This window comes from Oncorhynchus masou, chromosome 12, assembly GCF_036934945.1.
Source record: "Oncorhynchus masou masou isolate Uvic2021 chromosome 12, UVic_Omas_1.1, whole genome shotgun sequence".
Lineage (NCBI taxonomy): Eukaryota > Metazoa > Chordata > Actinopteri > Salmoniformes > Salmonidae > Oncorhynchus > Oncorhynchus masou.
Genome location: NC_088223.1, coordinates 77,794,196 through 77,811,821, shown reverse-complemented (window position 1 = coordinate 77,811,821; position 17,626 = coordinate 77,794,196). Strand labels below are relative to the sequence as shown.

At 42.3% G+C, this 17,626-nt stretch overlaps 1 protein-coding gene across 3 annotated transcripts in view; it reads left to right on the top strand.

The window, feature by feature from the left end:
- LOC135550866 (glutamate receptor 4-like) overlaps positions 1-17,626 on the top strand; it is a 233,189-nt gene that overhangs the window by 204,776 nt on the left and 10,787 nt on the right. For all 3 annotated transcript variants that reach the window (XM_064982051.1, XM_064982050.1, XM_064982048.1), the window contains exons 11-13: positions 401-774; positions 12,890-13,088; positions 13,694-13,941. In XM_064982051.1, the coding sequence (XP_064838123.1) occupies positions 401-774; positions 12,890-13,088; positions 13,694-13,941 (821 nt within the window). The remainder of the gene's footprint in view (positions 1-400; positions 775-12,889; positions 13,089-13,693; positions 13,942-17,626) is intronic.

Sequence of the window (17,626 nt, the reverse complement as noted above, 5' to 3'; positions counted from 1 at the left end):
TGCCTTTTAGATAATATTACATGGACAGGAGAGACCTGATCCTAGATCAGCACTCCTGCTCTGAGATACTTGATATACATACAGCCCCTGGCTTTTCTGGCTCTGACATACTGTAGCTGATCTTGTATGTACAGGACATGTATGTCCCTTTGGGAACAATTCATCTTTAGTACAATACATTTGGATATGGGCTCGCCTCAGGCTCACACTCACTCACTGTAGTGTGTGAAGTTGACAGTGCTGAATAAGGTGGAAAGAGAACAAAAAACAGATACTGTCTACTGTTGTCTACCGTTTGTCCACAGTTTTATTAGGAGCTTAGATGACTGTCTAGTCGAAATGCTAACTACTTCCGCTATTTCCCTTCCTTCTTTCCTTCTCTCCCGCCGCCCACACGCAGAAAGCGGAAATCGCTGTGGCCCCATTGACAATCACGCTGGTCCGGGAGGAGGTGATCGACTTCTCCAAGCCCTTCATGTCGCTGGGCATCTCCATCATGATCAAGAAGCCCCAGAAGTCCAAACCTGGGGTGTTCTCCTTCCTGGACCCGCTGGCCTACGAGATCTGGATGTGCATTGTGTTCGCCTACATCGGCGTAAGCGTGGTGCTCTTCCTGGTCAGCCGTTTCAGCCCGTACGAGTGGCACACCGAGGAGCCCGAAGAGGGTACCGACGGTCCGCCCAGCGACCAGCCCCCCAACGAGTTTGGCATCTTCAACTCCCTCTGGTTCTCCCTGGGTGCCTTCATGCAGCAGGGATGTGACATCTCCCCGAGGTGAGAGATAGATGCATTACTACTAAGACTACAGTACACACGTACTACTACAGTACACACACACGTACTACTATAGCAATATATTCTGAAATATTATACCTTGGCCAGCTGAGAGATAAATATGTCACTACTACTACTCCATTACACACATAGTACTACATTACACACATAGTACTACATTATACACACAGTACGACATTACACACATAGTACTAGACTATATCCAAACATCTCTTAGGTTAGATATATATATATATATATCACATATATTTATATATTTATGTGTATAGATATATACACATAAATTAAACACATAGTACTAAATTACATCCAAATGTCCCCACAATGTCCCTTTCTTTATTGTGTTGAGTATTAAAGGCTGGTTGCCATTGATAACAGCTGCCTCTGGATGCTATGGCTCATACAGTATACATGTTTCATTCGCTGGCTAACTATGAGTCTCTTCACTGTCTGTTGCAGAACAACCATAGTTACTCCACTCTGTAGAATTTAAACTTGCACCATAGTTTTTTTGTCTCCTTAGTATTCACACCAAAATTGTCGCTTTATATCACATATTTGAAAATAGCTACAGTGGCAAGAAAATGTATGTGAACCCTTTGGAATTACCTGGACTTCTACATACATTGGTCATACAATTTGATCTGATCTTCATCTAAGTCAAAACAATAGACAAACACAGTCTTTAACTAATAACACACAAATAATTATATGTTTTCATTCTTTATTGAACACACTGTGTAAACATTCACAGTGCAGGGTGGGAAAAGTATGTGAACCCTTGGTTTTAATAACTGGTTGGCCCTAAGTTTGACAGCAATAACCTCAACCAAACTTTTTCTGTAGTTGAGGAGCAGACCTGCACAACGGTCAGGAGGAATTTTGGACCATTCCTCTTTACAAAACTGTTTCAGTTCAGCAATATTATTGGGATGCCTGGTGTGAATCGTTCTCTTGAGGTCATGCCACAGCATCTCAATCGGCTTGAGGTCAGGACTCTGACTACTCCACTCCAGAAGGCGTGTTTTCTTCTGTTGAAGCCATTCTGTTGTTGATTTACTTCTGTGTTTTGGGTCGTTGTCCTGTTGCATCACTCAACTTATTTTGAGCTTCAATGGGCGGACAGATAGCCTTACATTCTCCTGCAAAATGTCTTGATAAATTTGGGATTTTTTGTTTACCATCAGTGACAGCAAGCTGTCCAGGCCCTGAGGCAGCAAAGCAGCCCCAAACCATGATGCTCCCTCCACCATACTTTACAGTTGGGATGAGGTTGATGTTGGTGTGCTGTGCCTTTTTTCTCCACACATAGTGTGTTCCTTCCTTCCAAACAACTCAACTTTAGTTTCATCTGTCCACATAATATTTTGCCAGTAGCGCTGTGGTACATCCAGATGCTCTTTTGCGAACTTCAGTCGTACAGCAATGTTTTTTTGGACAGCAGTTGCTGCTTCCATGGTGTCCTCCCACAAACACCATTCTTGTTTAGTGTTTTACGTATCGTAGACTCGTCAACAGAGATGTTAGCATTTTCCAGAGATTTCTTTAATTAAGTCCTTAGCTGACACTCTAAGATTCTTCTTAACCTCATTGAGCATTCTGCACTGTGCTCTTGCAGTTATCTTTGCAGGACAGCCACGCCTACCACTCCTAGGGAGAGTAGCATCATTGCTGAACTTTCTCCATTAATAGATCATTTGTCTTACCGTAGACTGATGAATATCAAGGCTTTTAGAGATACTTTTGTAACCCTATATAAACACTCACAAAATTTGAGTTTGCTATTCACAAGAAGCATTGCCTGATGTGAACCATGCCTCGAACAAAAGAGATCTCAGAAGACTCAAGATTAAGAATTGTTGACTTGCATAAAGCTGGAAAGGGCAGGGCAGCTCTAACCAACATCTCTAATCTCGTCTCAATGATTGTACTCCAGGTTAGCTGACTCCTGACTCCAATTAGCTTTTGGAGAAGTCATTAGCCTAGGGGTTCACATACTTTTTCCAACCTACACTGTGAATGTTTAAATTATGTATTCAATATACACAAGAAAAATACATTAATTTGTGTGTTATTAGTTTAAACAGACTGGGTTTGTCTGTTGATGTGACTTAGATGAAGACCAGATCTAATTTTGTGACCAATTTATGCAGAAATCCAGATAATTCCAAAGGGTTACATACTTTTTCTGGCCACGGTAAATATCATTGGCCTGTAGTTTGTAATAAGAATGTTTCGTCTCTGCTTCCAGTTTCTAGTTTAGCCACTGTCTGCTGTGCTTTGGTGTGTACGTGTGTGTGTTTGTGTGTTTGTGCGTGCATTGTGATCTGTCTGTTTAGAAAGAAATTGGACTGCTGTCCCATTGTCTCTGATGTGTCTGGTGTGTGTTTCATGCACTGTAGTTCTGCGTTCAACAGGCATGAGAGGTCAAAGGGTATATCATCCATTACTTACTATTACCTACCTCTCGTCCGATCATGAACCACCAAAAAATATTCAGTAACCAGTCAGTGCTGGGTGTCATTGCTTCCGGGTCAAGCTTCCTGTCTGTGACACACCTTTCTGCCCACTCACAGAGCATCTGCCTGCTGTTCTGTAGTCGTGATGAAGATCTTTAGGATTTGTGTAGTTATATTCATAGCAATTTCATGACAGACCTGGGTCAAATTTCCTAGATAATATCCTGTGTCAAATACTTAAACGTAATTGAGGTGTTCTTGATCTAGTTTGGAGTTTGCACTTTTGGGACTATATTTGCTCTATGATACAGAGAACTAAATCAAGCACAGTTGAATATTTAAAATGACTTGAGGTACGTATTTGACATGCGTCAAATCAGCGATATGACGTTAGCATTACAATAGCAGTTATGGTGACTTCCGCAAAACACACAAAGACAGCTAAAAGCAAAAGGTTGATCTCCCCTGCATAATCTTTGGTTCATACTGCTGCTCGTGGTCACGTCATATCGCTGAGTTTAAGTTTAAGCTCTTGTAGTCTTTAATGGTTCCTATGGATATCTTCAGTTCCTCTAAGATTTAAGATTAAGAATGGTGTAAAATGGAGAGGAGGGACCAAAACCAGCCTGTATTTTTCAGCCCTCCTACACAGGACCAGAGCAGAGGCATACACAAGATGGAGAACACTAAGGTACATTAGACAAGAGCACCGTCGAAATGATAGCGCCCGTTACGTAGCATCCTATAACGTCCTATAGCACCTCTATCTTGAGGGAGCTATAGTGGGCCTATGATTTTGACTTAAGTCCACTTCATTTTAAGTCGTCCACTTAAGTTAACTTATTTCCCATGAGAAGGGATCCTCATCCACAACATACTGTATATAATTCTGGAAACGTTCCTAAAAGTTTTCCATAAATCCCCGTTTGGGATTCTCGCAATCAAGAGGGAATACGCAGGACAAGTAATAATCCAAATGGGAATCCTCCATCTGTGATTTCTGGAAAACATGGGAATTTCTGGGAAGTTTTATGGAATTTTATTACTGCTACAGTTTAGTCGTTTAGTTAGTGTTTACTATTGAAACTCTACATTTCGTCTACATGTTGTCCTTATGTCTCTCCACAGTGTGGTCAGACTACTGTGTCTGTGTCTGTCTGTCCCACACCTATCACAGATAAAGTTGCAGTAATCCCACAGGCCCTGTCCCAATCTGTCACCCAAAGTTCACTACGGAGGGGGTCGACTGAAGTTTACCCTGACAAGGGGACATGAAAATCCCCTCCACCGAGGGATTAGGGGACTTTGGGAGTGTGGAGAAAATGAGGGAATGCCAAGGGCACAGTTTTAGTGAAGGGTTTAGGACTATGGCACACCACTCATCTGCAGTGATAAGGAAAGGAAGCCTGCGTACGTGCGAGGCATATACAGTGCCTTCAGAAAACATTCACACCACTTGACTGTTTCCACATTTTGTTATGTTACAGCCTGCATTTCAAATGGATTAAATGTATATTTTGTGTCACTGGCCAACACATAATACCCCATAATGTCAAAGTGGAATTATGTTTTCAATTTTTTTACAGATTAATTAAAAATGAAAATCTGAAATGTCTTGAGTCAATAAGTATTCAACCCCTTTGTTATGGCAAGCCTAAATAAGTTCAGCAGTTAAAATGAGCTTAACAGACATTGCATATCCCTTTGAGCTTGGTGAAGGGAACCTACCAAGCTAACACGTGGAATTGTTTTTAGATGTTCATACAATGGATCATTTAGCTATTTGATTTTGAATTTATTACCCCTTTACATAAAAAAAATATATATATTGAAAAATGTTTTGATCAAATATTGAAGTTGACCTTAATTACTATAGCCGATAGAAAAACATAGAATAACACATAAAAAAATGGCAAAATAAGAAAGTAAAAAAGTTCGGGAAATATATACTGTATATATTTTTTGGACACATATGTAACCCCGTATTTTTGTATTGGTTACCTTCAGATGAGACCCATGACACTTGCCACTTTTCACCGCAGATGTGGAAGGGCAACATACTGTAGACAGATGTGGAAGGGCAACATACTGTAGACAGATGGGGAAGGGCGACATACTGTAGACAGATGTGGAAGGGCGACATACTGTAGGCAGATGTGGAAGGGCGACATACTGTAGGCAGATGGGGAAGGGCGACATACTGTAGGCAGATGGGGAAGGGCGACATACTGTAGACAGATGGGGAAGGGCGACATACTGTAGGCAGATGTGGAAGGGCGACATACTGTAGGCAGATGTGGAAGGGCGACATACTGTAGACAGATGTGGAAGGGCGACATACTGTAGGCAGATGTGGAAGGGCGACATACTGTAGACAGATGTGGAAGGGCGACATACTGTAGGCAGATGTGGAAGGGTGACATACTGTAGGCAGATGTGGAAGGGCAACATACTGTAGACAGATGTGGAAGGGCAACATACTGTAGACAGATGGGGAAGGGCGACATACTGTAGACAGATGTGGAAGGGCGACATACTGTAGGCAGATGTGGAAGGGCGACATACTGTAGGCAGATGGGGAAGGGCGACATACTGTAGGCAGATGGGGAAGGGCGACATACTGTAGACAGATGGGGAAGGGCGACATACTGTAGGCAGATGTGGAAGGGCGACATACTGTAGGCAGATGTGGAAGGGCGACATACTGTAGACAGATGTGGAAGGGCGACATACTGTAGGCAGATGTGGAAGGGCGACATACTGTAGGCAGATGGGGAAGGGCGACATACTGTAGGCAGATGTGGACGGGCGACATACTGTAGGCAGATGTGGACGGGCGACATACTGTAGGCAGATGTGGACAGGCGACATACTGTAGGCAAATGTGGACGGGCGACATACTGTAGGCAGATGTGGAAGGGTGACATACTGTAGGCAGATGTGGGAGGGTGACATACTGTAGGCAGATGTGGACGGGCGACATACTGTAGGCAGATGTGGACGGGCGACATACTGTAGGCAGATGTGGACAGGCGACATACTGTAGGCAAATGTGGACGGGCGACATACTGTAGGCAGATGTGGAAGGGTGACCTACTGTAGGCAGATGTGGTGGATTAAGACATAGCCCATGCAAACAAAACATATCTCTAGTTTAATTAAACTGACAGATTTTGATGGGGATTTTTAATTATGTTCATTAGAATGAAGCATTGTTGCTTCAATAGACTTAAGGATTTTAATTACACTTTGCATGGTGTATGAATAAACCCAGTCGCTACAAAGACACAGGCGTCTTTCCTAACTCAGTTGCCGGAGAGGAAGGAAACCGCTCAGGTATTTCACCATGAGGCCAATGGTGACTTTAAAACAGATACAGAGTTTAATGGCTGTGATTGTCACGGCTTTCGTCTGTAGAAGGAGGAGCTTTCCAAAATGCAGCGTGGTTGTTATTCATTTTACTTTAATAAAGAAACTGTACACGAATAAACTAACAAAACAACAAACGTGCGAAAACCTAAAACAGTCCTATCTGGTGCAAAACACAGAGACAGGAACAATCACCCACAAACACACAGTGAAACCCAGGCTACCTAAATATGGTTCCCAATCAGAGACAATGACTAACACCTGCCTCTGATTGAGAACCATATCAGGCCAGACATAGAAATAGACAAACAAGACATCCAACATAGAATGCCCACTCAGATCACACCCTGACCAACCAAAACATAGAAACATACAAAGTAAACTATGGTCAGAGTGTGACAGTGACAGGAGAAAACTGAGGATAGATCAACAACATTATGGTGTTGTTGATCTAAATGACAGTGGAAAGAAGGAAACCTATACAGAATTTTTTTTAATCCAAAACATGCATCCTGTTTGCAACAAGGCAATAAAGTAAAACTGCAAAAAATGTGGCAAAGAAATTAACTTTATGTCCTAAATACAAAGCTTTATGTTTTGGAAGAATCCAATACAACACATCACTGAGTACCACTCTTCACATTTTTGAAGTATGTTGGTGGCTGCATCATGTTATGCATATGCTTGTCATCGGCAAGGACTAGGGAGTTTGTTAGGATAAAAAAAAAACGTAATAGAGCTAAGCACAGGCAAAATCATAGAGGAAAACCCTAGGCTTGGTTTTTGCTCTGACATGCACTGTCAACTTATAATGTCCAATCAATTGAGTTTACCACAGGTGGACTACAATCTAGTTGTAGAAACATTTCAAGGATGATCAATGGAAACAGGATGCACCTGAGCTCAATGTCAAGTCTCACATTGAAGGGTTTGAATGTTTATGTAAATAAGGTATTTCTGTTTCTATTTTGAATACATTTGCTAACATTTCAAAAAACGTTTTTCGCTTTGTCATTGTAGGGTGTAGATTGATGAGGAAAAAATGTAATCCATTTTAGAGTAAGGCTGTAACGTAACAAAATGTGGGAAAAGTCAAGGGGTCTGAATACTTTCTGAGTGTATTGCACTTTTCATGTTGCCTACTTTTGGCCAGCTAATAGCCTAACCATCAATCAAGCAACATTGACTAAATGATCAAATTCTCTTGCTGCAGAATTATTTTGCTGTGACAATATATGTCAAAATAAGATCCTACATATGTACACTATCCAATGGGAGATGAAGACCCAGCGGTGAGATGATTGACAGGTCTAAAGGTTATCCGCTACTGATGTTCCATCCTTTACTTTAATGAAGGTTAATCCTGATCCTCAGATACCCACACAGGGAGAGAGAGAGAGCGAAAAAGAGAGGGAAAGACATACAAACACACGTTTCCCCAAGGCGCCCCATAATAATTAAGGCAGTAACTAATATCCCTGTGTGCTTGTCTCTGGCAGTAACGCCAGATCTCCATGGCAACGGGAGGGAGAGAGGGGAGTGTGTGTGATTGAAGTGGTGACATGGGAGCACCCTAATTGAGAACAAATCCCAGTTTAGTGTAACAAATGGCAGCCTATTCCCCATGTAGTTCTGTATAGTGTATACTGTATAGTTTTGTATGGTTTTGTATTGTGTATAGTGAGTCATATTGTCCCTGGTCCAAAGTAGTGCCCTATATAGGGGATAGGATGCCATTTGCCATGCATGACACTGTTTTTGACTCAGGATACTAGACAGATAATACTACATAATTTAGACTATCATAATAATATTTTTGGATGCCATTAAAGCACCCAAACATTCTAGCGTAGCTAATATGTTGCCATGTCAACTTTTAACTAGATATAAAAAATAATGCCATTTTTATTTTGTTGGGGGGGGGTTGCAAGTGTGGTACCTTCTGTAACAAATGTTCTTGTAAGTTTTGGCGGCTTTTTTGTCCCAAAAATATTCAGCCAGGTACTGTAAGTCATTACATTTTACAACAACCTGACTCAACCTTGACCTGTGTTGGTTATGCTGCCTTACTCTAGTCTGGTCTAATTGAGCAGGTGCGATAAGTTTGGCCTGTTTGGTCAGTGCTGATTGCTTCGGTCTGCCCTACCATTTATATGAATATCATTTTGGCTTGAGAGAGTATGAGAGAGTGTGAATTTGTACAGGCTCATGTAGGGTCAAATAGATTTCCAGGATTTCCAGGTGTTTTCATTCTTCATCAGGGTAGCAATGGAGAGATGGAGGGAGGGAAGTAGGGAGTGGAGGAGAGGGTGAGGGGGATAGCATGAATAACTAAAGCAATAGTGGCTAGCCTGGGGGCGTATCATGCTGGGAACGGACAACACCTCGTCATTTATTTAGGCTCTTCTCAAGGTCAACCTTATGTGGCTCTCCTCTCTTTCTCTCTCTCTCACTCTCTCTCTAGATATATATATATATTTATCTTCCCTCTCTCTCCTAATTCACTCTTTATACAGTATATCTCTGCTATTATGTAATATTGTACATCAGATGCTGTGATCCTGATTACCTGTCCACAAACACACAACTCATGCAGACATCAAATAATGAAAGTATGTGCATGGTGAGTCACACACACACACATCTCTCTGTGGCTAACACCGGAGACGTCCCATCATCTCATTCACTTGGCTGAGAGAGATGTTGCAGTGACAGTTTTGTAGGAATTCAAGTGTGTGTGTCTCTAATAGTGTGTGTGTGTCTAATCGTGTGTGTGTTTTGAAAGAGTAAGGTCACATGGTCAGTGGAGGGCTGGGGCATTTTGACCCTTAGTGTGCGTGTGTGTGCGTGTGTGTGCGTGTGTGTGCGTGTGTGTGCGTGTGTGTGCGTGTGTGTGCGTGTGTGTGCGTGTGTGTGCGTGTGTGTGTGTGTGTGTGTGTGTGTGTGTGTGTGTGACCACTTCAATATGTAGGTTGCACTGGGTCTCTGGTGTAGCATGATGGACACGTCTGGGCTCCAGGCTCCACTGCTAATCGTTTGTCTGTGTGAGGCTGAACCCAGATTACAGTGAGGTAGGCCGCTTGGACTGGCCAAAGCAGCTAGTCTATCTCTGCTTCACTGAGTGACTCAATACACTGGGATACATTGGACGAGTCACCACTCCAAAGGCAGTTAGGGCTGCATCTGAAATGGTATCCAATTCCATAGTGCAATACTTTTGACGAGGGCAGACACAATCACATTCCCCATTGACGTTCCCAGTCCCGTCTCCCCTTGTAACACGGCTGTCTCGCTCCCGTCACCCATGTAACATGCTAAACCCAGGGTCGGACTGTACCATTCCCCATCCCATAGGGGCAACCGTATGGCAGCGATGATCCCTCCCCAGATAACAACCTCCTCTCCCCCTTCCTTCCCCCAGTTGGCCATGGACCATCAGGGTATGCCAATCTGTCAACATGGATGAAAGTCACTAGAGTCACCTCGGATCAACACAGACTTGAAAGAGGGAGCCCCCTGGCTAACTGTCTGTCCTTAGTCAAACCGAGAGAGAAATAATAATAATGATGAGAGAGAGAAAGAGAGAGAGAGAGAGAGAGAGAGGTAATCTGTACTCAAATCCAGAGATAAAAGAGGGCATAGTAATGTATTCTACAGCATAGCATTCAGTGTACATGCTTTTCTGCTGCGGCTCTTGTGTGTGTGTGTGTGTGAGAGAGAGGTTTGTGGCATGTTCTAGGGACAAGACTAGAGGGGACACAGTGTGCAATAAGGGGAACGGGTCGGTGATGTGGAATATTTTCGGAAAGTCCCTTCTTACACCCTTTTCACATTACTGAGCAGTGCTGTACTGCACTGGCCTGGATGCACATCTACCATAGTCACTGTGTGCAGGAAAGAAAGGGCCATGAGAAATAAAAAAAATGAAATATCCAGTTCAGCAGTGTACGGTTTGGGTTGGTTCAGGTCTGCACGGTAATGTGAATCATGAAAAAGCTTGTTTCAGGTCGGCATCGACTTGTGAAATGGTATGAAAATGCAGAGTTTGACAAAACAACAGGAACTAAAGGGGTTTTCATAGAGCTTCTCTCTATGTTTGGTTTGTACCGAAGGTGGAGAGAGAACATTGTTTGTTAACTCCAATGCACCATTATGTTTGACTCTCCTCACAAACTTCCCCCCGCTTGCTTGAGTCGGCTTATCTGTCTCCCTTGAGCCAACAAACAACAAAAACAGAGCTGAACGGAGGGAGCGCTGTGTGACGTCATCGGTCGCTCTCCAAAGCACTGCCAGCTCTTTTCATCTCACCAATAAACATTGAAAGAAAGAAAGAAAGAAAGAAAGAAAGAAAGAAAGAAAGAAAGAAAAAAAGAAAGAAAGAAAGAAAGAAAGAAAGAAAGAGATTGACACAGAAGCGCATTGGGTTTTAATGAGCCACTTTGCCTTAAGGTGGATCTGAATATGGGCTGGTTTGTGTTGTGAAGTCAGTGTGCTCTTAGAGCTCCCCCTGTGGTAGGTTGGCAGAATAGCACTCTGTTCCCAAATTACCTATTGGCACGTTGGATAAGTTATTATTATTGGGGGAGGATTTATTTGTTGAGAAAGGACAGTGAAGGGGAGACAGGAAAAGTAGGTGAGATTGCGAGTCAGAAGGGCAGTAGACCAGATTTGAACCCATTCACCTCATAAATCTACACACATTACTCCATAATAACAAACTAAAGAGTTTTTTAAATTATTATCCAAAGAAATATCACATTTAAATAAGTATTCAGACCCTTTACTCAGTACTTTGTTGAAGCACCTTTGGCAGCAATTACAGCCTTGAGTCTTCTAGGGTATGACGCTACAAGCTTGACACACCTGTATTTGGGGAGTTTCTCTGATTCTTCTCTGCAGATCCTCTCAAGCTCTGTCAGGTTGTATGGGGACTGTGCTCTGGAGCAGGTACTTAGCTCCGTTCATCTTTCCCTCAATCCGTTCATCTTACCCTCAATCCTGACTAGTCTCCCACTCCTTGCCGCTGAAAAACATCCCCACAGCTGGCCTTCTAGGCAGAGATGCAAAGAAAAAGAAGTATCTCAGACTGGCCAATAAAAAGAAGTTTAAGATGTGCAAAAGAAAAAGAACACAGACACTGAACAGAGGAACTCTGCTTAGAAGGCCAGCATCCCGGAGTCGCCTCTTCACTGTTGACGTTGAGACTGGTGTTTTGTGGGTACTATTTAATGAATCTGCCAGTTGAGGACATGTGAGGTGTCTGTTTCTCAAACTAGACATTCTAATGTACTTGTCCTCTTGCTCAGTTGTTCACCGGGGACTCCCACTCCTCTTTCTATTCTGGTTAGAGCCAGTTTGCTCTGTTCTGTGAAGGGAGTAGTACACAGCGTTGTATGAGATCTTCAGTTTCTTGGCAATTTCTCACATGGAATAGCCTTCATTTCTCAGAACAAGAATAGGCTGACGAGTATAAGAAGAAAGGTCTTTGTTTCTAGCCATTTTGAGCTTGTAATCAAACCCACAAATGCTTATGTGCCAGATACTCAACTAGTCTAAAGGTCAGTTTTATTACTTCTTTAATCAGACAACAGTTTTCAGCTGTGCTAACATAATAGTTTTCTAATGATCAATTATCTTTTTAAATTGATACACTTGGGTTAGCTAACACAACGTACCATTGTCACACAGGAGTGATGATATTCCATTTAAAATCAGCTGTTTACAGCTACAATAGTAATTTACAACATTAACAATGTCTACACTGTATTTATGATCAATTTGATGTTATTTTAATGGACAAAACAAGTGCTTTTCTTTCCAAAACAAGGAAATGTCTAAGTAACCCCAACCTTTTGAATGGCAGGTCTTATCTTGAATCCATTTTAGAGTGAGGCTGTGAAGTAACAAACCGTGGGAAATGGAAGGAGTCTAAAGACTTCCTGAATGCACTGTATACGTGTGTCAGGGTCAGCAGCTCCAACCGCTAGACCACACATGTCACCGATATGTTTGTCTGTAACTCACTCTCACTTCTTAATACAGTTTGTGGATTTGTGTTGATTCATAATAATGAGTGTTTTTGATGGACTCTTCTGTCTATCACACCCCCTACTCTCCTCTTCTCTTTTCCTCGCCATGCTCACTCTTTTGTTACTCCCCCTCCTTCTCATTCTCACCTCCACACTTCCCTTATTCCTCTCCTTCCCCCGTCCTCTCTCTCCTCTCCCTCCTCCCCTCTCCTTCCTCTTCCTCTCTCTCTCCCCCAGGTCTCTGTCGGGGCGTATTGTGGGTGGTGTGTGGTGGTTCTTCACACTCATCATCATCTCCTCCTACACGGCCAACCTGGCTGCCTTCCTCACAGTAGAGAGGATGGTGTCGCCTATAGAGAGTGCTGAGGACCTGGCTAAACAGACAGACATCGCCTACGGTACCCTAGACTCCGGCTCCACTAAAGAGTTCTTCAGGGTGAGTATAGTGCTGGACTCGACACCAGCTGTGTCTGTTTTATCATATTATAGCCTTGTCCAAAAGATGAAGATCTTCATTTGAGGCAGTTACCTACAGCAACAGGAAATGTGAATTATTATGTGGATTATAATTAATGGACATTTAAAAAAAGTGAAAATCAAAGTGGAAATTAAAAACTTTAGAAGCCTTTTTAAACCTCTAGTACACTACAAGTTTGACATTTCCAGTTCTCCTGGAACAGGGTGATCAAATTAAGATCCTACATCTGTATTTCATAGGCTTTTTGTGTATGTAGGAATATGAATTTATAGGGTGAGTAGTATTGAAAAGATCAGCTCACACACACACACACGACACCATGTGTTGTACTCAATACTGATCAGTTCACTCAAGCATAATCATTCACTGGGGGAGGAGTGTGTGTTTTTACAGTAACTGTTTCCAGTCAATATTCACTCCACCAGTAAATATTTACAGTACACTAACTAACCCCCCATGTCCTCCTCTCTATGTGGCTATGCTCGCTCTATGCACTCTCTCCACCCTCCTCCACCTCTACTCTTCCTCCACCCTTCTTCCGATCTGACCCAAACCAACCACAGAGGTCAAAGATCGCGGTATACGAGAAGATGTGGGGCTACATGAAGTCAGCCGAACCGACTGTGTTTACCAAGAACACCCAGGAGGGGGTTGTACGTGTGCGGAAGAGCAAAGGGAAGTACGCTTTCCTATTGGAGTCAACCATGAACGAGTACACAGAACAGCGGAAACCCTGCGACACCATGAAGGTCGGCGGCAACCTGGACTCCAAAGGATACGGAGTGGCCACCCCCAAGGGTTCACTGTTAAGGTGGGTGGAGTAGTATAACAATATGTCCAAGCTGTGCGTGTTGTTATGTTATTCCACCTTCCCTGGCGTGCTGCCTGAACATGTATAATAACGCTCATGTAACACTTATTTGGGCTGGAATTTTTGTTCCATGCATAGTGATCATGAAGGTTACGGTAGTGGCTTTTACATTTGTGTTTGGTGTGCATGTGGTCATGGCAACAGTTGTTTTTGTTGCAGCTCTACTTCTTCGGTGTCAGGTAATGTTTGTGCTGCTTTGTGTTGGTGTGCCAGTGGGAGTTGAAACAGTATGTTGAAAGGCCCTAGATAAGTCTAAATATTACTCTAATATATTACTATGACCAATGTTGCAAAATACTGGCAACTTTCTCCAAATTCCTGGATATTCTGCTTATTCCCTTCTGAATCCGGGAATATCCCGAACTAGGATTTCTGGAAAACCTGGGGAATTTTGGCAAGGTTAACGGAATGTTGCGACCCAAACTGCACTAATTAGGGAAAAGAGTGCTATTTGGGACGTAGACATAGTGAATGTCATATGAGATGGTGGGATATACAGTTGAAGTCGGAAGTTTACATACACCTTAGCCAAATACATTTAAACTCAGTTTTTCACAATTCATGACATTTAATCCTAGTAAAAATTCCCTGTTTTAGGTCAGTTAGGATCACCACTTTATTTTAAGAATGTGAAATGTCAGAATAATAGTAGAGAGAATGATTTATTTCAGCTTTTATTTCTTTCAACACATTCCCTGTTGGTCAAACGTTTACATACACTCAATTAGTATTTGGTAGCATTGCCTTTAAATTGTTTAACTTGGGTCAAACATTTTGGGTAGCCTTCCATAAGCTTCCCACAATAAGTTGGGTGAATTTTGGCCCATTCCTCCTGACAGAGCTGGTGTAACTGAGTCAGGTTTGTAGGCCTCCTTGCTCGCACACGCGTTTTCAGTTCTGCCCACAAATGTTCTATGGGATTGAGGTCAGGGCTTTGTGATGGCCACTCCAAAACCTTGACTTTGTTGTCCTTAAGCCATTTTGCCACAACTTTGGAAGTATGCTTGGGTCATAGTCCATTTCAAAGACCCATTTGCGACCAAGTTTTAACTTTAACTGATGTTTTGAGATGTTGCTTCAATATATCCACATAATTGTCCTCCCTCATGATGCCATCTATTTTGTGAAGTGCACCAGGCCCTCCTGCAGCAAAGCACCCCAACAACATGATGCTGCCACCCCCGTACTTCACGGTTGGGATAGTGTTCTTCGGGCTTGCCAGCTTCCCCCTTTTTCCTCCAAACATAACGATGGTCATTATGGCCAAACAGTTCTATTTTTGTTTCATCAGACCAGAGGACATTTCTCCAAAAAGTATGATCTTTGTCCCCATGTGCAGTTGCAAACCGTAGTCTGTATTTTTTATGGCGGATTTGGAGCAGTGGCTTCTTCCTTGCTGAGCGGCCTTTCAGGTTATGTTGATATAGGACTTGTTTTACTGTGGATATAGATACTTTTGTACCTGTTTCCTCCAGCATCTTCACAAGGTCTTTTGCTGTTGTTCTGGGATTGATTTGCACTTTTCACACTAAAGTACGTTAATCTCTAGGAGACAGAACGCGTCTCCTTCCTGAGCGGAATGACGGCTGCGTGGTCCCATGGTGTTTATACAGTACTTGCATACTATTGTTTGTACAGATGAACGTGGTTCCTTCAGGCATTTGGAAATTGCTCCCAAGGATGAACCAGACATGTGGAGGTCTACAATATTTTTTTCTGAGGTCTTGGCTGATTTCTTTTCCCATGATGTCAAGCAAAGAGGCACTGAGTTTGAAGGTAGGCCTTGAAATACATCCACAGGTACACCTCCAATTGACTCAAATGATGTCAATTAGCCTATCAGAAGTTTCTAAAGCCATGATGACATTTTCTGGAATTTTCCAAGCTGTTAAAGGCACAGTCAACTTAGTGTATGTAAACTTCTGACCTACGGGATTTGTGATACAGTGAATTATAAGTGAAATAATCTGTCTGTAAACAACTGTTGGAAAATTACTTGTCATGCACAAAGTAGATGTCCTAACCGACTTGCCAAAACTATAGTTTGTTAACAAGAAATTTGTGGAGAAGTTAAAAAATGAGTTTTAATGACTCCAACCTGTAATGTAAACTTTCGACTTGAACTGTAATTCATGTGAATGTCATATGAGATAGTGGGATATAAGTGATGTGAATGCGAGCCATGTCAATGATCAGTCCTGGAGCTGCTTTATACACAGTGGAATTTACAGACTTGCCTAAAAAAAAACATCCCAGTCACCACAGGGAGTTAGTTTCACTTCGCCAAAACTAGTGTGTGTGTTCCTGTGTGTACTGGGCACATTTTCATGAATCCATTGCGAAAGGACTGATAAAAGTTAACTTGCATTTTCACAGTTTTTTTAGAATGAGTGAGATAATGTTATTTTTGGGAGGGGAAAGTCACTGCAAATGATAAAAGCAAACACGCACCCCTTAGCAAGTTATCTCAGCCTATACTATAATGCTCAGACTATCTATTAGTGAATACTGCTTCTGGTTTACCATATATCCTTTAATAAATGGAAAATGGAACAAATAGCCATGATCACATGTAAACTGTAGAGAGGAGCACCTCAGTGCAGTAGGTAAACTAACTATAGATCTATGTTGTTGACCACCTGACCCTAGATAGGGCCTACAGAGCATTATGTCTCTCTCAATCAATCAATCAATCAATGATGTTTATTTTATAAAGCCCTTTTTACATCAGCAGTTGCTACAAAGTGCTTATTAACACACTAGCAACGGTCGTCACAATTGGTAAAATGTCAAGAACACAGTTCTGATAAATGTACCAGTTGCATAATGAAGTAGGATACTCAATACTTGTTCACTGAACTACAGCACTGGCAAGTGTTTGAGCGGTCATAACAGACGTTTGTGCAATTGTACAATCAACAGGAACATGTGTTTTGCACAAGCAAGAGTTGGAATGTGCATTGCTTTTCTTTTGAAATAATTTGATCCAGCAACAATTATGTGACAAGTGAATTAACACCCCACAAAAACAAGAAAATAATTGCTGGAAAGTAGGGAATCCTGAGGTGGGCTGGACATTCGCATTGCAAGACACACAGACGCACGCACACACACTATTTCCACAATCCAACATCAAGCCTTACCTGTCTGTAAATTCCACTGACTGTGCTTCTCTGGAATGGAACAACATGAGTTTGCAATGCAAACAACAACTGGTGCAGGATTTACCCACTGTTTTCTGCAAGAGGAGTCACTGACAGGTAGTTCCCGATGGAGATGGATTTCTTTCAGCATTATTATCGGTTGCTTTCCCTGCTCAGATGTGACATGCATCAACCATTGGTTGCGTGCCACATCCTCGACTGTGTCATCAACTGACAAATTGCAATAACATGGGATGTTGTTAGCTGAGACGTAAAATACCTATCCAGACATTGTCAGATCTGGCATGCGTCAGTAACGCATGGGCAGAGAAACGTGCCCATCATCTTCTGTCAGTCACTTCTCCTGGTCACCATGGAAACCCACCAATCAGCATGCAAAGCAGCTATAATGTCAGACAAGGCTGCAATTTCCCACGGCATTAACCTTAAAGTGTCTCTAAAAGGGTTAGATCTTTAATTAT